General features: G+C 33.2%; 2 protein-coding genes across 5 annotated transcripts; one reads left to right on the top strand and one right to left on the bottom strand.

The window, feature by feature from the left end:
- The first annotated feature begins 267 nt into the window (after window positions 1-267).
- Window positions 268-15,898, top strand: LOC111421428 (fibrillin-2-like). 4 transcript variants are annotated; one of them, XM_071201257.1, is made up of 10 exons: window positions 268-471; window positions 1,414-1,479; window positions 5,371-5,685; window positions 5,991-6,164; window positions 6,351-6,731; window positions 6,788-7,240; window positions 8,610-12,140; window positions 12,194-12,916; window positions 12,965-13,065; window positions 13,118-15,898. In XM_071201257.1, exons 1-10 carry the CDS (start codon window positions 423-425, stop codon window positions 13,286-13,288), a joined length of 5,964 nt encoding a protein of 1,987 aa, XP_071057358.1. In that variant the 5' UTR covers window positions 268-422; the 3' UTR covers window positions 13,289-15,898. The 4 variants fall into 4 exon arrangements, with proteins under 4 accessions (XP_071057358.1, XP_071057359.1, XP_071057360.1 ...); XM_071201258.1 differs by lacking the exon at window positions 5,371-5,685 and having other exon boundaries at window positions 269-471; XM_071201259.1 differs by lacking the exon at window positions 6,351-6,731 and having other exon boundaries at window positions 269-471.
- LOC111421780 (mitochondrial transcription rescue factor 1) lies at window positions 15,886-16,581 on the bottom strand. Its single transcript, XM_023054970.2, has one exon. It carries the CDS (start codon window positions 16,494-16,496, stop codon window positions 15,927-15,929), a length of 570 nt encoding a protein of 189 aa, XP_022910738.2. The 5' UTR covers window positions 16,497-16,581; the 3' UTR covers window positions 15,886-15,926.
- Between the last annotated feature and the right edge of the window lie 5,703 nt (window positions 16,582-22,284).

Below are 22,284 nucleotides of genomic sequence, written 5' to 3'. Positions count from 1 at the left end.
GCTATTCAATTTAAATTTCAAATTTAAAAAATTAATTTAATTATTAATTTCAATATTTTAACGAAATGGTATTGGAAAAGATTTGATTAGTAAGATAAAAGTTTTTAAAAATTTTCGATCATAATAAAATGATTTTGGAGTTTATAAATTTTTATACCAAATTAAATTGTATCAAGTTTATCTTGTATTCCTGTTTTGGTTGTTGAAATTTTATTTAGGTTTGTATTAAAGGCCCCCCGGTAGGGTCGAAATCAAAAAAGCTTTCTTATAGTCCAGATCGCGGGCCCATGCGATCACAACCGCTTTAATAGTGCTCTAAAGCGCTCACAGTTTAAATTGCTCCGCATAGACCGAGTGATCTGGCAGACCAATGTCCCCATAATCTTAATTGAAGTGTGTGGTGTTGAATTGCTCTCGAGAAAATGTCTGCAAAGGTTCCCGCGAAATTGATCTGGCTGGGAATGTTATTTTGTAAGTATCCCTAGTGCAAATTACAAACCAAATTATATCATTTTTTTCTTTTCAATTAAATCACTTTCTCAATAACCAAAACCAATAAAAAAAAGTTCCCATGTTATGTATTATCTAATAGTATTATGATTATTTAACGAATTATGAGCGATAAGTAGTCGTTTTAAGAGGATTTTAATTAAATATAGTTTGTAAAATGGTTTTAACTCAGCCCTTCTGTGTATGTTTGTTTTTAACACTTGATAAGAAAAAAAAACTTGCTGTTGCGAGTTGAAAGGTATGAACTGAAAATTCGTGTTGACTTAAGTTACTTAAATTAGACACTTAAACACACAAGTTTATCGCGGATATTATTACTCAATTATGTTTTGGGCACACTTTTTTGTAACTCTTTTATTATAATATAATAATTCTTTTCTATTATTATTAATCGAATTAGTTTATTAATTAATTTATGTAAAACACATGTTTTTGATTACATTTTTTCTTAATCATCGCATAAAAAGTTTTGTAATCGACCACTTCTACATATTACTAGATGAACGATTAACCAAATTTTAGATGAATCATGTCATCAGATGGTTTGCAAAGAAATCTTAGATTTTATGCAAATTAAATCGTAAAAAGTTAGGCTGCAAAATCGATTATATCTAATTTTATTTCTATTTACTTTTATGGTTGATACGACTTTATGATTAATTTGATTGTCTTACGCAAGCTTTAAAATTTTGTGTGCCGTACAAAGCGCAAGAAATTTCGGCAATCAACCATGGCGCCAACCTTCCTGAAAAGATCCGTCCTTTTATGGAGAAATACTCATAATAGGGTCGCTTTCTATGCGTTTAGTTTGTATATTACACTTTCTTTTACTAAGATACTACATAATAACCTTTTATATATTTATATTTATAATCATACTTATTTAAGCCTTTATTATTATAGATGTTTCAAATTCCTTACAAGAAACCATCCCATTATCTACACATCCATCAATCGATATTAACTCAAGTAAGTATCTAATAATTAATTAATTTAAACGTGAACAAAGCAGAAAATCGAGATTGGTCTATGATAACCGTTACTTAATCCATCCATAGACATAATTATTAATTACACGAAACATTTTGATCGGAAAATTGAAAGCAAAAAAAAATTGTGTTCAAAAAAAAAATTAGATGAGATAGTGAAAATATTTATCTATAAAACCGTGTTCTGCTCCATATTTGGAACTACGGTGTGTGTGTGTAAGCACTAGAAACGTGTCGGTTCCTCTTTTTTTCCTCTTCAACATCTTCAAGATTCGTTGCTCTACTACACGTGTTGTATACGTTTTATTTCGGACGATGTAGACGAGTTTTATTGTAAAGTATCGAATTTTTGGAGCGCTTCAATCTGGTTAACGAGATCACCATCAATAACACGCCTGTCCGAAAACGAAGAAAAAAATTTTAAAGTCTTTTTTAAAAATAGATACATAAATCCGGACGACAATAAACAATCAATACATAAATCTGTAGATAAAGAAAAAAAATAAAGGAAAATAGGCGTTAGTTTTAAACTTTTACGGTTATTTTCACCCACATAATGTTACGATTCAACCCACCACTTTATTATAGGTAGTCGAACAATTTTTAAAATATTAATGGTGACATTTATTTGAATTACTACATTTAAGTCTTCATTAAAAATATTTTTAACATATATTATTACAAGTTATAAAAAAGAAACTCACAAATGTCGTCTTCTTGGTTTGTTAAGATGAAATTGAAATGTAGAAATGAATGACTCAGCCGTATCATACGGTTAATAATAACCATTGTGTCTGAAGCCTGAAGATTTTCGTGCCATAGAAGATTCTTTGTTATCCCAACCGATCCACTAAATAAATTAAGGCTGGACAAATATTTGATTTAGAAACGCATCGTGTCTAAGTTTTAAGGTCAGTCTTAGTGGTAACCTTGAATTTTTTTTAATTCATGAGTACATTCCAAGTGGTAAATGCTTCTTAATTGATTCAATTTGGTTTAATATCTATCGGCTAATATCTAATTTATGGGAAATGGTCAAAAACATTTAAAGAATTTTATTTTGCCTAATATCGTTTTTGACTTAACCATTTTTCGACCTTTAAAGTGCTAAATTGTGGACATCAAAGAGAACCCTACTGTCTTCATTTACATTGTTAGGTTCCACTGCAGAGTTAAACCAAAACAGAATATTTTAAATTAATACGCTGTTTCAATCATAGTCTGATTCTATTTTATTGCCATATCATCAACAACATGATTAAAAGAGTGGTTTTACACTAAACGACGCTATTGGTCACTCATAACATCTCCACTCACATCACATCTCCACTCATAACATAGAAAAGAACGATGCAGCGGAAATAAGATGGCATAAATTAAAATCTAATATACTGACGGCTGCATATGAAGCAGTAGAAAAGAGCAAACTCTAGTCTAATTATGGAAAGATAATAGAAGATAAATAATTTGCTATGCAGATGGTATGCTACTTATAGCAGAAAACGAAGATGATCTCCAAAGTCTCATTCAACAACAAAAATACAATATGAAGATTTTCACAGAAAAACCAAATCACTAGTGACGTCTAGAATGCCTCCATGCATATCTAGATGCAAGCTGGAGCCGGAAGGCACAGTCATAGAGGTGATGACCTTTAACTACCTATACAAGGAGGTGATAAAAACATTAAAGATCACACGGTGCCTTAGGCAAGCATTTTGGAGAAACAAATACATACAAGTAGAGAGTAATGTTAAAATATACAAGGAGATAGTTCACCCAGTGCTAACTTATGGAAAGAGAACAGAGCAGAAACATAGAGAACAAAGTAGAAAGTAAGGATGTTAGAGATGAAGTTTTTAGAGATGAAGATACAGCAACTATAAATACCCACCATAATTTCAATACTCTTAATCAGGCTGTGTCTAGGTCTACCCGAAGACTTCTATCTCGGTTTGAATCTAATAATCTTGCGCTGAACACGTCCAAGACTGAGAAATTCCTCCGAACCTCATTCAGCCGGTTAAATATCTGGGAGTGATACTTAATTCCAAGCTAACGTGGGAGGCTCATATACTGAGCTTGGTCAGAAAGTTAAATAAATTTATTTTTGCAATTTTAAATCTGATAAATATAGTACCATTTGACACTTTGAATGTTACTTATTACGGATACTTCCACTCACAAGTGTCCATTCTATGTTGGGGTCACTCTGCTTACGCTGCCCAGGCTTTTCGAATGCAAAGGAGATGCTTGAGAGTCATGACTGGTTTGCGGTTTGCCGAATTGTGCAAAACCAAATGACATCATCAGTGCGCTAGGCGAGATCTTGGCGAAAGGTCTGTCCCTTTCCAAAGGGAACCAACAGGAAGAACGGATGAAATCTCGGATCGACCAGAACAACACATACTTCTCCATCTGTGAAACACTACGCATTGCCATTGTCTATCTATCTATCAAGATCGACAACGAAACAAGGTGATAAGAGCGAGATGCTGCATATAGGATATTTGCAAGAAACGAAATACCAATAGAATCAACATGTGGACAGAATGGCGGAAGACCGAATAGCCAAAATATGCAAACGCAATCGACCAGTGGGGAAATAGACTGCAAGAAGACCGTCGAAGAGATGGGAGTAGATGTGGTAACCATCATCCGCGGAATAACAAGAGAAATCCTAAAGTAAGAAGAAGTAAATTTTTGCCGAGATATTAATTTACTTTATTAAGAAATTACTGACATTTTATACTCTACCAATTTGTACCTTGAAAAGCCAGACTACTTTAACAAGCATTTTAGTAATTGCTACCATTCTGATGCAATTTTGCTAAATTGTGGAGTAACTAAGTTTCGATACAAGTTGAAAAAGTCTTTGATTTTAAATATGTTATTGTTCCTTGTCTCTGTTCAATTGCTGTAAACTCGCAGTGACCGAGAAATTTTATCTCATTACTCCTAATTTCATAGCAGAGAATATTGCAGAGATTTTTTTCTCCTTCAGAGAGTGACTGGTACAATTAATTTATAGGTATAAGTTTTGATTGCAACATGAAGTATTGTACTTATAATATTTGGAAGTATTTGGTCCATCTTAGTATTCACAACGTTTTTTCCAGAGTCCCCATTTTTCAGAAACGGCAGATCATCTTGAGGCTACAAAAATATTTTCATTTGTCACAGCTTTATTATTTGTATTATGCATAGATATTGTGAGATCTTTGGCTAGAAGTGATTTATTTCTTTTGTATGTAGTCCCACATACTTTTAGCAAATACGTGCATAATGTTGTCTTTTACTCTCTTTGGAGTATCAGAAGTGGTGAAGTCCAATAAGTATAAGTAATTCTACCGTTCGTCTTGGCCCGTTCATTTAAGAACATTTGCAAAAAGATTTTGCAATCATTGCTATAATTTAAGCCAAACAGGGTAATTTACAAGTTTGGTTGATTGGTTTGCTGTGAAACTTTCGCTTTATCTAATATTTCTACAGATATTAACCCAAAAATTTGTAACAAATTTTTTGATATTCCTCTTCTGATTATTTTTCTGTTAACACTTACATTTCGGCAACTATAACGTTTCAAACTTCCGAAGCAACCTCAAGTTGCTCACATCTGTTTATAACTCCTTGAGTTCAAAAAGAGATCAAAAAGATTTATCGAGTATAAATTATAAATACTAAAATCTTCTTGTCGTTAAATCCACTTACAGAAAACCAAGTTATTCCTAGAATTTATTGAATTTACTTTTTATTCATAGACATATATTTATCATGATAACCAATTAATGTAATTATAAAATTCTATTTTAGGCTACAATTTAATGATTTTTAAACTCTCTTTTCTTTTTCAATAAATATTTTTTTATAGATCACCACGTTCAAAAAACAAAACGTTCTATTAAACATGACAAAGATATTGAACTAGAAGATTTATCACAAGAATTTTCGTCAAAATTAGATATGACGTGTTTAATTGGATTAGTAAAAGCTCCAGAGATTGAAAACGCAAAAATTATTCGTTATGCTAAACGAAAATCAAAAAATAACGATAATAAAAAGAAGAAAGCATTTTTAGTTGCTATCTACGAATGTTTCGAGGATTATAAATTTTCTTCGGCAACTCATAAATTATATTGTAGTCAAGGTGAATGGATTGGAGAAAAACCGAGTTGCAAAAGAATTGGTAAAGTTAGACATTAAAATCGGGTGGTAGTGGATGTTTTGTTGTTAGATTTATATGGGTGTTATTTTTCAATCTTATTTGATTACCAATTTTAGTTAATTAAGATATTCAATGAAGATAAAGCTGTTTTTTGTACCGTTAAGTCCTATTCACCTCATCAATCACACGGGTTAAATGATATGCTGTCTTTGAAATGGTGGTGGTAGCAGAGATAGTGACTAATAGACTGTTTAAAAGATTAATATCATTAAAATTACACACGATTTTTTTATTATCAAAATTAAACACAAACAAAAATTTTCTAGATGGAGTTTTACCACAAAGCGATGAAGCAGAAGACGATGTTGATGATGAAACCTTGGAAGATATCTGTCCGTTGGAATTTCGGTCCCATTGTGAACACAATTGTACGATGGTCGCCGGACAGCCAACTTGTACATGTTACAAAGGATTTACCATGGTCGACGGACACTGTCAAGGTAAATTTGTACCGAACCAGTTCGTTTTTGATCAACGCAACCGATCAAACGGTCGCGTTCTAACCGCTACACACCAACTCTTTTATTTGTTTTTTTTTTAATTCCTTTCATTCGAGCTTTCAATTTAAACTAACAGTTCTTTATACAAACAAAAATAGAAAGAAAAACATTTTTTCTGCTTCCTAGATATTGATGAATGTAAAGATAACGATGCCGGTTGCGAACAAGAATGCATGAATATCCCCGGTTCTTATGAATGTTTGTGTCCAAGCGGATATAGGATAACATCGAACGGGAAAAATTGCGAAGACGTGAATGAATGTTTGCTTAGAAACGGCCACGGGCCGTGCCAAGATATTTGTGAGAACACCATAGGTTCATATCAATGTTATTGCTCGAACTTAAACGGTACAGTATTAGCTGATGATAACCATACTTGTTTGGACGTTGATGAATGTAAAGAAGAAAAATCTGGGTGTTCGCATGGATGTATTAATACGCATGGAAAAGCTTTTTGTACTTGCCCTGATGATATGGTACTAGATTCTGATTGGAAAACATGTATAGGTACTAAGATTTATGTTTAAATGTTGAGATGAAGATGTTTAAATTTTGGGTTTTAGGTGAATCAAAAAATCAAGAAGATGAAGAGGAAAATGAAATTAAAAATCAAGTAGAAAATAATGAAGAAAATGAAAATGAAATCGAAAATCAAGGAGAAAAAGACGAAAAAATGACTGAAGATGGAAATGAAAAAAAGGAAGAAGAAGAAAATGATATCGGAGAAGAGAACTACAAAGAATCTGAAAATGAAGATAATGGAAATGATGAAGAAGAAGATTATGACGAATATGATGATGATGAAGAAGAAGAAAATAAAGAATCTGAAAAAGAAGAAACTGGCAATGAACATATCACAGCTAAAGATGACATGTTTCTTATTACAAAACAGTCAGAAATTGGTATCAAGAATCAAGGAGAAACTGTTAATGAAGAAATTGATGAACAAGATAACCATGAAGATTCGGATTGTAATGATGGATACAGATTCAACCAAGACACCAACCAATGCGAAGGTTTTTGATTTTATCTTTAAGGTGTATCTAAAGAATACCGATAAACTTCAGGATAAAGTTTTACTTATAATCCTAAGATTTTTCCAAATCAACTTTATTTGCATATTTAAATGAAACTTAACAAATTGAATTCTTACTTTTCTTAAAAAATGAATTCACAAGTAATCCAGTAATGGGAGTTCCATCTCAAACCATTCCAGGTTACCAATTATTTGATGACTAATTGATGACTATTTGACTGGTGAGGATACACTGTCAAGGTACTAATCATTGGAGTCAGACCATAAACGATGAAAAACAGCCCTCTTTTTTGTATTAAACAAAGTGATTCCTTCTGCTGGCTCATTAAAATCTTCTTACTCCTGTTGATGCATTCTTTGTTGAGTTTCGTTTATCGCTTCAAAGCTGCATCGACTTGATCGCTCCAATCGCTTTTCATCCTGTGAATTTTAGTCTGCTCGCCAATTTGAATTCCCATCATTGCTATAACATTAAAAACATCAAAAAAGCCTTCATTAAAAATGCTGGCTGCTATATTAGCAGATATTTCCACTGTTTTAAAGCCACAGTGTAGCTGTTTATGTTCTAATCGCCAAATAGTAGAATTAAAATTTTCTGCATCAACACCCAAACATTTTTATAACAATTCTCTTGATGATAAGTCTTCGTACATTGGATTTACGCGTTTGTAACATCTTTAGAAGTTGATTATGTTTATATGTCGTGTATTATCTTTATCACCAATATAACTAATATACCTCACTTCATATCACTCCCAAGATCTTTAAAACTTATATCTTACCACATGGAGATGGATTCCTTCATTTATATTCCGGTAAGAGTCGCCATTCCAAATAATGAATTAAAACTTCTTCCACGTTCCATCGCCGGTCACAGTTATTTCTGTTGCCAAATGGCTTTTTTCCTTCAATACATCGACGCTACCAAGCTAAAACACCAAAATGGCCATGGATTTTTAAATCTGCATCCAATAGTGAATGCGACATAACCATAAACAAACTTTAATTGCTACATAATTGGTTTAAAGTTTGCGCAAATGCCTATTTGAACGATATAATGAAAGTTTTTTGTGTTTCAAATCGAGTCAACCTCGTTTATGTCGTTTTGGCTTGGGAGCGTCCACTTCAAGTACTGCTTTTGATCCTATGTATATGTTTTCTAAAGCAACATAGTATAAAGTTGAGCTAAACCCTTGCGACAAATCCATGAGACCATAAAATAAGTTTAACTCCTTTCTACATTGCTTTCTACTTGCTAGATTAATATTTTGTTGAGCTCCTAAAGTTGTCGGTATTTTTTGGTCATCCCATAATAATACTCTACAAAACATAAAAAAATCTTTTTTTAGATATTGACGAATGCGAAGAAGACGAAGTTGATTGTTCCGATGATTGCGAAAATACTTTAGGGAGTTATAAATGTACTTGCCCAAAAGGTTTTGAAATCACACCAGAAGATCCAACTTCCTGTGAAGATGTGAATGAATGTCTAAGTAAACCATGTTCTCCTGGTGATTGTTTTAATGAACTTGGATCTTATTATTGTTCGTGTCCAGAGAATTATAAGAACATTAATGGAACTTGCGTTGATGAAATTGATGAAAAAGTTGATGAAAAAATTGATGAAAAAGACAATGAAAAAATTGATGATGAAGTTGATGAGGAAATTGATGAAAAAGATGATGAGGAAATTGATGAAGAAATTAATGAAAAAGTTGATGATAAACCTGAACTTAAATGTTCTCATGGCATTATAATCGATGAAGGTGTAGAAAAATGTAACTGCTTTAGTGGATATATTCTTGGAAGTGATCAACAAACATGCGAAGACATAGATGAATGTAAACTAAATAAATGCTCACATGATTGCGAAAATTATCCCGGTGGTTACAAATGTTCTTGTCCACCAGAAATGTTTTTAGAAAACGATACTTGCATCAAAATAAATTGCAATCACGGTCACCTTAACGATGATGGGAAAATAATTTGCACATGCGATAAAGGATATGTTTTAGCTCAAGATGGTTTTACTTGCGAAGATATTAACGAATGTAATCACCAAAATAATTGCTCGCAAATTTGTGTGAACAAAATAGGGTCTTATGAATGTTCTTGCCATAAAAACTACGAGCTACTTGATGATAAATTTTCTTGTAAAGACATTAACGAGTGTGAGAGCAAAAAATTAAATAATTGTACTCAAATTTGTACAAATATAGAAAACGGTTATTTATGCGATTGCAACAAAGGATACAAATTAAAAAAAGATGGATTTATATGTGAGGATATAGATGAATGTGAATTACATAACGATTTATCATATAACGGAAAAACTTGCGCTCACGATTGCTTAAATACCGAAGGATCTTATAAATGTGATTGCCGAAATGGTTATCTAATAAACGAAGATGGTCATTCTTGCGATGATATTAACGAATGTTTAGAACACAACGGAAATTGTTCCCATTTTTGCGCAAATTTATTAGGAAGTTACGAATGTTATTGCCCAGATAACTTCGAAATCACAAACGATACAAAAACTTGCGAACAAATTAATCCTTGCAAAATAAACAACGGCGAATGTTCTCACATTTGCACCTTCACCAACAACACAATCATTTGTGATTGTCCCGAAGGATACGAACTTTACGACAAAACTTGTTTCGAAATTGATCCTTGCACTATTAATAACGGTGGTTGCTCGCATTTTTGCGAATACGTCAATAACACGGCTTCTTGTTATTGCCCCGATGATCACTTTTTATTCAACGATACATTTTGTAAACAAGAAAATCCTTGCGAAGTTGCAAACGGCGGTTGTTCGCATATTTGTAAGTTTGAAAATGGGGAAGTTGTTTGCGAGTGTCCGGAAAGTCAAGAACTTTACGATAATATTTGTACTGAAATCGATTTATGCGGAGTCAATAACGGAGGTTGTTCGGATTATTGCGAATTTGTTAATGGAACTGTTTTTTGTTCGTGCCCAGATGAGCTTCAATTAAAAAATGATACTCATTGTTTTAATCCGTGCCAAGATAATAATGGGGGTTGTTCTCATTTTTGTTATGTTATTGATGGTGAAGTAAAATGTTCGTGCCCCGAAAATCTTCAATTAAATAATTTTAAGGAATGTTTTGATCCGTGTCAGGATAAAAACGGGGGGTGTTCCCATAATTGTTCGTTTTCTCATGGAAGAATTAAATGTTCTTGCCCCACATCTCACAAAAATCATAATGATACTCATTGTTATGATCCTTGCGAAGTAAATAACGGTGGTTGTTCCGATTTTTGTAACTACAACGATGAAGAAATTATTTGTACTTGCCCGGATTATCACGAATTAATCAACGAAACTCAATGTGTTGAAATCGATGGTTGTTTGGATAATAACGGGGGATGCTCTCATATATGCGAAACGATTAAAGGAGACGTCTCATGTAGTTGTCCCGAAAATTACGAGTTATTCAATGAAGTTAATTGCAAAAAAATGAATCCTTGCAAAATAATAAACGGGGGATGTTCTCATTATTGCAGTGTTAACGACGAAAATGAAGCAATTTGTGATTGCCCCGAGTATCATTTCTTAGAAAATAAAATTTGTGTGTTCGATCCGTGCTTAGATAATAACGGAAATTGTTCCCAACTTTGTACAAAAATAAACGATCAAGGAAAATGTTCTTGTTTCGATGGGTATCATTTAAAAAATGATTATTTATGCGAAAAAAATAACCCTTGTGATGAAAACAACGGGAATTGTTCCCATATCTGCTTAAACAACCACGGAAAATCGTTATGTTTATGCCCTGATGATCACGAACTCCACAACGAAACCACATGCATAAAAGTAAATCCCTGTTTTATTAACAACGGAAATTGTTCTCACGAATGCTCTTTTAATTCCACCGTGCAATGTCTTTGTCCCCACGGATATATTTTATCAAATGAAAAAAATTGTGTTCTCCAAAATCCTTGTTTAATAGACAACGGGGGATGTTCCCACACTTGCACATCAATCGATGGCCAAACAATTTGTGAATGTCCCAATAGATACGAATTAATCGACAAAAAATGTGTCATGATAAACCCTTGCCTCATAAACAACGGAGGATGTTCTCATAATTGTAGCAACGTGAGGGGCCGAGCAAAATGTTCTTGCCCAAAAGGATTTAAACGCCACGGAAAAATGTGTTTAGAACGAAATCCTTGCATAAAAAATAACGGGGGGTGCTCTCATTATTGCACAAGCAAAAAAGGGCTAAAAACTTGTCATTGTCCAAGCGGGTTTCATTTAAAACCCAACAACAAAATTTGTAAAGAAATCAACGAGTGTGAATATGAAAACGGTGGGTGTTCCCATTTTTGTAGAAACACCGAAGGAGCTTACGAGTGTTATTGCCCCGATGGTTACCGATTAGATAACACAAAAAGAAATTGCGTTGATTTTAACGAATGTTCGGTTGATAACGCAAGGTGCTCACACGAATGCACAAACACAAATGGATCGTATTATTGCGGTTGTCCCCAAGGATTCAAATTAGGCGAATCTAATCATACTTGTTTCGATATTAACGAGTGCGAAATTAATAATGGAGGGTGTCACGATGAATGTTTAAACACCCAAGGAAGTTATTCGTGTAAATGTCGAAATGGTTATGTTTTACAAACAGATGGGAGTTGTACAAAAGAAAATAATCAATGTGTTTACCCCAATTTATTAAATGGTCGTATTAATTGTAGGGGAATTTATCAAAAACCCGAAAATGTCCCAATAGGAACTGAATGCATGTTTCAATGCGATCGAGGATACAAACTCATTGGGGAAAATACAAAAATTTGTAACAAAGATGGAAATTGGAGCTCTAATAACCAACATTGTCTTCGTAAGCACTTAACTTTATACATACCAAACTAAATTAATTATTAATTTTTTTAGCTGTTTCTTGCACAAGATTAATTCACCCAGAAAACGGTAGAATAATCCCAAGTTATTGCACAAACGGAAAAATTTTCCCAGGTGAAAAATGCCGGGTTTATTGCAGAAATGGTTATACACCAATTCCCCAAGTTGAAATTATAACGTGTTCAGAAAATAACCAATGGAACCCACCAGTAAATGCCGACTACATGAAACACGTTTGCGTAAAAGATGATCGCAATTTTCCAAAACCTTACATTCGATGCCCCGGCAACGGAATTTTAACTTTCACTCTCCCCCACGGGCAAAATTCGATGCCAATTCGAATCCCACGACCCGAATCGAACGTCGATTGGAGAAGATACGTCTCCGCGGAACCTTATTGGGGGATGTATTTAGGAACGGTGTTATCAGCTGGAAAAACAGAAGTAAAATTTACTGCGAGAACCCCTCAAAATAACACCTCAGATACCTGTACTTTAATTATTGATGTTATTGATGATGAAAAACCAATCGTAAAGGAATGCCCGGAAAGTATGGATGTTGTTTTAAATCATGGAGAGTACAGCCGAGTTGTATTTTGGAGAGAACCACATTTTGATGATAACGTTGGAGTTGTTTCCGTTGTAAAATCGAAAGAACCTGGGGTTAGATTCGGTCCTGGTAAACATGACGTTACTTATGTTGCTTCTGATAAAGCTGGAAATCGGGTTATATGCGTGTTTGCAATAAATGTTAAAGGTAAGAAATTTTATTAATGTGAATAAATTAAGTGCATCAAAATTTTAGGAGCTGAACATTTTCAATCTTCAAAACGTAACCAATATAAAATGGTTTTAGTTTGCCCAAACGGAGCTAGATACACTCCTGAAGACGCAGAAATTGTTGAAGTATAATTTTTTAATTTTGCACAAAATAAAAATTAATTACCATTTTTTTTAGAACTCTGTTACAATGAATCATGGATGCAGATGGGAATACATAAAAATAAGACATCCTTCGCATCATAGATTTAAATCAAGCTCTCCAATGCAATATGTAGAAGAACCTTATAAAACCAGGTATTTTAGGAGGACGTATAAACCGTTTGCTTGGTACAATAATTGCTGTTGAAAAAATTTGTATTTCTTTTACCAAAATGAAGGCCCATATTAATTGTTTCTTAAATATTATTTGAAGATATTTAAAATCGATTTCATTATTTAAATTACATGTGATCTAATGAATTTGATTTTAATGGTCCAAGTTAATGATTGCACTTTAATTCCATATTTAGCCGGCTTATTAGACATCCCTTTTCATACAAGATTATTTCTTATTACTACTATAAATTTATGCCGACAAAATTTAAACTCGAAAGATTATAATCTCCACTTTAATACACAAAACAGGTCAAGGGGTGCAGCGATGCGACATCATCTACGGCTTACAGAACATCTATGATTTATTGTTCTGATGTCTTTTGCACATTATTTACTCTTGCCTTCACACTCGTATCTTCTTTGCCAGTCCATAAACTATATGCGAAAGCATATAGGCTTTTAATTGATATGCGAAAGCGTTCACGATAAGGAGAATAATTACTCATATAATACCATCGATTCTTTGTAAGCTTCTTCATACTGCCTACTAAGCCATAAAATATCTCTACCACCTACACCTAAGTTTTAATAAATCTCATCCAGCAACCTACATCAAAAGCAGTAACTTTTCAACCAAAATTCTATCAATTACTTTCATATACCCAACACAACACAACACATTGCAGCGCCCGGATGCGGTGTTCCCAGATAAAATTATACGGAGAATCTATGACTATTTGATTAACCCGTGGTCACTTGAGGTTCTGCAATTGATATCACACCGATATTAAATTTTACAAAAACAATGTAGTTTTTTAAAAATCTACATCCATCCTAGGATTGACCTTGTAGGCTGGATATAGTCTGGCTACAGCAACTACTCTGTCATACTTAATGTTTTCAAAAGTCTATATCCTGGTATAACCCAGGTTCAGATTGATATCAGCAATCAATATACTATATAAAAAAGCCTACATCCATTCTAGAACGCTTACTATGCAGATTGCTTATGGAATGATATCAGTAATCAAACTATCATCTTCAGTATACTCAGAAATTTACATCACAAAATTAACATCGTCAATTTCAACAATAAATATGAAATTAAAAGATTTTTCACAATAACCCGGATTCGGACTGATATTACCAATCAATATACTGAATCCTACATCTATCCTGGGAGGTTCACGTTGTAAACTCGATATAGTCTGGTTTCAGCAACCATTCTGTCATCTTCAGTGTTTTCAAAAGTCTATATCTTAGTAGACCCAGGTTCAGATTGATGTCAGCAATCAATATACTATATCCAGAAGCGTCTATCCTAAAATGCTCACCATGCAGATTGTTTATGGAATGATATCAGCAATCAAACTATCATCTTCAGTATATTCAGAAATTTACATCACAAAATTAAAATCGTCAATTTCAACAATAAATATGAAATTCAAAGATTTTTCACAATGCTACATTTTAACATAACCCAGATTCGGATTATCAATCAATATACTAAATACTACATCCATCCTGGTAGGGTCACGTTGTAAACTGGATATGTTCTACTTTCAGCAACCTGCTTTCAGCAAAATTCTATATCCTAGTATAACCCAGGTTCAAATTGATATCAGCAGTCAATACACTATATCTACAAGTTTAATCCATCCTAGGATGTTCACCATGTAGACTGGAAATCGTCTGGTTTCAGCAATTTCATATCTTCCTCACTTTTACCATATCAATATGGCATCTCAAATTTTTTTAAAAGCCTACATGGGATAACCCAGGTTGAAACTGATATCAGCGATCAATACGCTATATTCAGAAGTCTACATCCTAGGATATTGAGCGTGAAGACTGATTTTAGCAATAAATTCTTTGTATTTTTTTGAATAAATACTACTGTGCAGTCTTTAATGACCCCAAATGAAGATATCGCAAAAATTAAACCTCAAGAAGCTCGAATCAAACGCTTCAGACTCGTAACTAAATGTTTATCTTATTTTATGACCTAATTAACAAAAAATGTATGATTTTAGTAAATTGGCACTATCTCAAAAAGTTTAATAGATAGCTATAGGGATGCATACAGAAGATTTGTAGGTTTTTAAATTTAGTATTTGACAGGTTAATTAGATCAAATATGAAGTGTTTCATTTAATGTGAGAAGCGCTAAATGTCAGCTTCTTCATTACATTTTGTCATGTTATTTATTTAAACAATATATTGATATTCAACTGGAGTTGTTCAAGTTGTAGTGCTTATATTATATTTTGAAAGTCAGTTTTGTTGCTAATTTCATGTATTAAATTATTAATGAAATATGACCACACATTTATATAGAAATTTGGCGTTTAGTCTGCAAGTAATATTGGCGTTAATCTGTCTCTTAGCTTTCAAAGATGTGTTGGTTGCTTAAGATTATAGCTAATAAATACATATCTTGTAATGACCATTACTCATTACTTCACATATACTGAATCTTGATTTTCTGTAACTTATTTGATTAATATGGGTCATAAATTTTTAAATATCAATCTTATCTATTAAAATTAATACTTATAATAATGTAAATACTTACTAATTTTAAGATTTTACAATGTGTTCTTTTTCATATAAAAATAAAACAATTAGTTCCTATAAACTTTTTAATGTAAAAAAATTAATTACATCATTTAAGCCGATTCTGGCCCACCTTTCCATGGCTCCTTATAATTTTCAACTATAAGCGATTTATTCCTGCGTAATTTAACCTTAATATTATCTTCTTGTGGCTGAGCTTGGACCACTTCTACTCTTGCAATTACCAAAAAATTAGGATTCTTCATATCAACTCCTTTAATAACATCAATTTCATCACCTTCCTGTATACTTTTACTTTTCTTCAAAACCTTCTCCCCATTCACCCTTATTTTACTCTCATAAAAAAGAGTGTCAATTTTATTTCTAGCCATTCCAAGACCCGATTTTAACACTGAATCCATTCGTAGCGAGCTTAAAGTTGTTTTAATCACTTTTGAGTGACGATCTTCAGTTTCATTTTCAGAGGATGTTTCATCTTCCGCTCCGGATTCTCTATTTTGGGATTTTAAAGACTTCTTCTTGGATTTGTACCTTTTTATTAACAAGTTAAGATTGTGAGTTAGAAGAATAGTTTCTGGTGTTTTATAAACTGTGTTTAAGTTGCACGAAACGGGTTTTATTGAAAATGTTAATAAATTTCTTCGTATCACAGGTAATAACATAATGAATGAAAATTTACGTTTATAGTAAATAGTTTGTAGGTTATATTGTTATTGAATGATTTCATTCATTACAGGGATTGATTCATTCAAAATTGCATTCATAAATTTGTATGTTAAGTTGGGGGAATTACTCGATAGATGGAGCGATGAGGTTAAAATATAAAAATAAGGTAGAAATGTGTGTTAAAAGAAGTTTAAATAGGCGTAGAAAAAGAACCGTGACTAACATCGTGTTAAAGCGATAAGTTTAGGTAAAAAATTGCTAAAAAAATCGTAAGAAAGGTAAACGGTTTAATTTGGTTACGTCTTTTTACGGTCATCCTCGTAATTTTTTTGCGGGACTTTCTTGGGGGTCTTCACGCACAGGGTGATCCAACGTAGACAAAATAATAAACAGAACCAGAAAATCGTCGACAAAACATGCCGACAGAGTGACGTTTTTTATGGCGGTCACCCGCTCGGACCAGCGTATAACATTGTAAGTTTCAAAAAAAATTACCATAAAAAAATGTAAATAAAACTTTGTTATCACAACATTTTTGTAAAAACTTTGCTTTCTTTTTTAACGGTCCCTCAATAAAAAGGGGTCCGCAAAAAATCTTGGAAGGGTTTACACCCCCAATTTAACACAATAGTTACCACTAAAGAGATCGTAAAAAAAGAAATGTAAAAAAAAAACGATTGCTGAAATTCGTTTGGACTCCTTGGAACTCCGCAGTCTAAACATAAATGAACCTTGACCTGAACGTGTCAATTCAAGTGACGCACACGCGGATTCCTTACAACACGTGCTTTTTTTGCTATACTATTTGTTCAATATCTCGCAGGAGGATTTAAGATAATTTTTCGTTGACTTTTGTACTTTAATATCACAAAAAATTATAATATAAAAACATTACAAAAATTATGATTAAATTATATTATAAAAAATTCGTTAAATTTGTAACTTTACCTTGACCACGACCGAAAAATTAGTAACGGATTAGCTACCGTCCACCGAGTGACATATGGAAGAATGCCAAAGAGGCGTTTGACAAACCGTTTTCGGTGCAATTTCTATTTCGGCCTCAAGGGTGTCTTAAAGTTTCAAGACAGATTTCGAAGGGGTTCTACGACACCGTGGCAAACGTCTTGGTTCGTTTTATTTTGTCCACAATACCACCGCCTGACAACCACTGCGTGATTTATTAAATGTCAACGTTTCTGTACATTTCTCAGAAGAAACTCAACAACTACCGAAGAACAAGAGGTGTTTACAGTTTACGACCATGTTTTGACCAAATCGTTCTTATAACCGTGACCGTTTGAGTGATTCTGGTGATCATCTTCAAAGGGTTGTATTGGGTTTTACGGATAAAGGGTAAAATGCACAAGATATTATCGTGTTTTGAAACTTAGAGGAGAATTAGTTGGGTTGGTTTAGGTTGTTTAGTAATTAATTTTTAGGGGAAAAGGAAGTGTTTGCCATTTGATTTTTAAGGATCACCATGTGTGCTTGACACGTGGTGCGGTGTGCCTTCGACTAGCCAAACGGTCAAACTAAAAATTCGATACTGAAATTTGATATTTCTGTTTTAGGTTGCGAACCGACGATTCTAAGTATTTTATGGAAACATGTGTTTGCCAAATTTGACGGAATTTATTTATTTTTATCCAATTTTTTTATTAAAAAGTATTTATTATACTTAAAAAGTGGTAGCAAACATCGGTGTAAGTCAAGTTCTTTGTTACTGGATACTAAATCAACGTAGAACCTGCCGAGGATTTTAATTCAAATGCATCGTGGACAACTTAAACAACTTTGTGGAAGCTATCAGCGAAATAGAAATGGGCCAGGAAATATCCAAAGTGGGTCAAAACTTTAGTTCAACTCTGAAAAGCTATATTAACGCCTACGAATTTCTAATCGATAAATATTTACCAAATGCATACACAACACCTGTCGAAATTCGTATGTCTAAACGTCTTCTAATCAATTTCATGGCCAGATTACATGCCAAAGCTCGTGAGGCGGTGGATGCAAAAGCTTCGATTATGATCCATCGCTCAAACCAGATGTACGGAACATCAATATTTGTACAACAATAGTATGGACAATTAAATTAACTCATTCCACCTGCGATATTACCACCTCGTCCAATGTTTTATCTAATTGTAAATCAATTAAATAATGAACGATTTGCCATAAGTCCAGCACAATTAAAACAACGATCATTTAGACCAGCGCCTATGGAAGTGGAAAACAATAATAAACGACCAGCATTGTGTATTAATAAACCAATTCTAAATAGATAATGGATGCCAAATACCATCGAGCTACTCTTGGAGACCACAGAAATTAATTGCTACCTTCAACATCCAAACAGTAATGAAATGGATGATAGAAAACCTTGAATTATGAACGATTATGTTCGTAATGCACAATAATTATGAACGATTTATTGAAGAAGAGGAAGATGTCATTTACCAAGATGATGCAATGACTCAGGATTTTCCTCAGGACACTTCACTTAAATAATCTACATAACAATTTCTAATAAAGCTTATTTGCAAGATTCTCAACTGCCATAAGTCGAATTTGGTCTTAAATCACTTATTAATTCAAAATTATATAACAAAGTTAAAACCGTTATTATTCCTGTAACTGTAACACTTAAAAGTTCAAAATTGGCACCCCTCATGACATAGAAAAAAGTAAAAACACTATTTATGCAAGGCTTCCAGATATCTTTAAATCATCTGAGTAACATTTATTTGTCAGTTTTGACTTTTCAATAACCTCTGATATATTATCTGGATATGATCTTATCACGAAATTAGAAACATTTCTAGATACTAAGGAACAACTAATTATTATAGGTAATGGACAGATTTCGTACAAAATCAATAACGTGGAGTAATTAAGCCTCACTCGTAGTTATTATTTTCTTAAATCAGAAATAAATTAGGCGCAATCGTCATACCAAAATCTGTTCTCAACCCAAACCAACTAATGTTACAAGAATAACACCATTAAGTGGCCCTTTACTACCAGTACATCTGGAAGTAACAAGCAATCAAGTTAATCAATGGACAACAGTGGTTCAATGCAACCTTTAACAACTAATCTGTCGGACCAGAACATGCAGTCATTAATGAATTATCAGGTTACCAACATTGAGAATGAATTACCATTATTTTCTGAAATCAGAAATAAATTAGATGTAATCATCATATTAGAATCTGTTATCAACCTAACCTAACTCAACCCAACCCAACTAATACCACCAGAATAACACCATTCAATGCCCCCTTACTACCATTACATCTGGGAGTAGCAAGCAATTAAGTTAACTAATGGACAACAGTGGTAGAATGCGACCTCTGACTACTAATCATTCTGACCCAAAGATTAACTGAGGAAAAAAGTAGTTAGAACATCGTCTCAAGCTATAGTGAGAATGAAGAAGTGAGAATTTAATGTTTTAGGATAAATTATAAAAGCTATAGTATATGAATTCATACACAAAGAAACAAGTCTCGACATCAGCTGCCAAAATTGACAAGAACTCCGTCAATTACATGGTGACCTATTGGTTCGAATCTCTTCGGACTATAGCGTTCCTTTGGGAAAAGAAGTTCTCCGCACCAACGTACATAACTTACCAAATCGACAATTCCAATTAGATTCCACTGTTGACGTAAAAGGTAATTTTACGAAATTAAACAAAAAACTCCTATTAGTCTAGGAAGCTCAATGACCTAGACTCAATGACCTGAAAATTGGGTATAAAAAGAAATAAAAAACTTCGACCACCAAACAAGCCCAAATTTCGGAGGTAAGCTATTTTAACCCTTGGCTCACTTTAAGAATGGGGAAGTTACCACCTGTAGCACTTCCTTATTATTTTTTTTTGTTGGGGACAAAAAGACAAACTTTTTGTTATTGATAGATTAGATGATAATTGAGATAATGTAGAGAATGTACAATTGTCAAAATTAAGAAAATTAAGAAGTTAGGAAATTAGGAAGAAGAAAAAAGTGGAAGTAGTAGACAAATAGCCAAAGTGGACAAAGCGAGATACAAGAAAAAAGATGAAATGATAAGTGGTTATCGTCAACTATCCGAGCAGAAACTATATTGGTTTTTAGACATAAATCCATAAATATTGTAAAGTTATCTATCCGTGGAAAACATTCGTCAAAATAACTTATTTTGGTCAATTTTGTATACAAAGATTAAATGATTTGTAGCTCTTCTTGGTACCGACATCAATTTGATGCATAATGCAGTGCAAAAATCGTATTAATCGTAATTATCTTAATCTTCTAATCTTAATAACTTTAAAAGTTTTAATGACATATCAAAGATGAAAGTTTTCAAACAAGCTTCCAATTGGTCGATGGCGAGCAAGATTTTGAGAAGAAAAAACTATAGCCGAGGTACAAAAATAATTCAAGAGAAATTCAAAGAGGTGCCTTGTTGCCATTTAGACAACTATCAGAGGAAGCTGAATGAGGTTGTAGGAAGCAAGAGATTGCTGAAGCCAGAAATAAACACTTTCCTACAGATAGGCAAGAAAGTTTTTCTGTATAGATATTATATACAGATAGTGTTGTGCTCTTACTTTCTTTTGACAAGTATTTGTCCATTGCTAAGAAAGTCAAAGAAGCGATTTTCCAAAGAAACCATCCATCTCCGTCTTTCACCAAAAGCTACAATAATTTCAACTTGAAACAGTTAATGCATAGATGAGGCTTCTCTTCACATCCTTTACGGTAGGTTCGAATCCTCTTTAAGTTCTTCGGTACACGCCATCCATTATTTCTTTTTGCTGTCTCGTAACACATTTTACAGGGTTTATAGGCTCGAGTCTCTCTTTCAGATAGTTCATGACGTAAACGACAACTTCTGCTTGGAACTTCTTCTGCTGGCGAAGGGCATAAACCATAAGCAATTGTTTTGTGAAATTTCATGATGGGTGTATCCGTTTGTTTAATTTCTTTATACATCAAATTCAGGAGTTGATCGCAATAGCGTAAAAAATATCTTTCCATGGATGACAAATGTTTGAAAATGTTTGACGTAGGATTTTATTAGTCGTGTACCTTTGCGCATCTTGCGCCAAAAAATGAAAAATTTATCCACACATGAAATATGTCCCTGGCCCAGAACTTAAAATACTACATTAAAAACGTTCTGGCAGTGAACGTGTTAAAATGATGTTGACCAAACAGAAATTTGTTATCTATCTTATGTCCGTCCTAACCTCATTTTTTCAAGTGACATTTTTTGATCAGTGTGATCACAAACACATCTACAAGAAATATCATTTTACACTCTGACAGAATGTTGAAGATAACGAAGACTCAACCTTTGATGACGACAACTTAATATTCGTGTTCAATAAATTTGTCATACCTAGCCAACAATAAAATACCTACTCTCTGCATACAAATATTTTTGGAGATTTACTCTATAATGGTGTTTCAGGTCAGTTTGATTCGTGTAGTGTCCCACCAAGTATAACAGCAGTATGACAAGTCTGACAAACTACCAAGAACCATTATGTTAAAGTTTCTTTCTTGAATCTGCACATTTCCAGAAAGAATTCCAAAGCAGGAATTCGAAAGAATTACACAGAGCTTTGGATGATGAAATGTAATTTCATTTTTTGACGCGGCAGTGAAATTGAACCTTTGGACTGAAAGACAACAAAACAAGAACGGTATCTAGACCTTTAAGGTTATTGGTACTTTGTACAGATTCCTAATATCTTTACAATACTAAAAGGAAGCAAAGTCTATA

The sequence above is a fragment of the Onthophagus taurus genome, chromosome 1 (genome assembly GCF_036711975.1).
Source record: "Onthophagus taurus isolate NC chromosome 1, IU_Otau_3.0, whole genome shotgun sequence".
In the NCBI taxonomy this organism is placed as follows: Eukaryota; Metazoa; Arthropoda; class Insecta; order Coleoptera; family Scarabaeidae; genus Onthophagus; species Onthophagus taurus.
The sequence above is the reverse complement of the archived record's forward strand: the minus strand, read 5'-3'. Positions and strand labels throughout refer to the sequence as shown.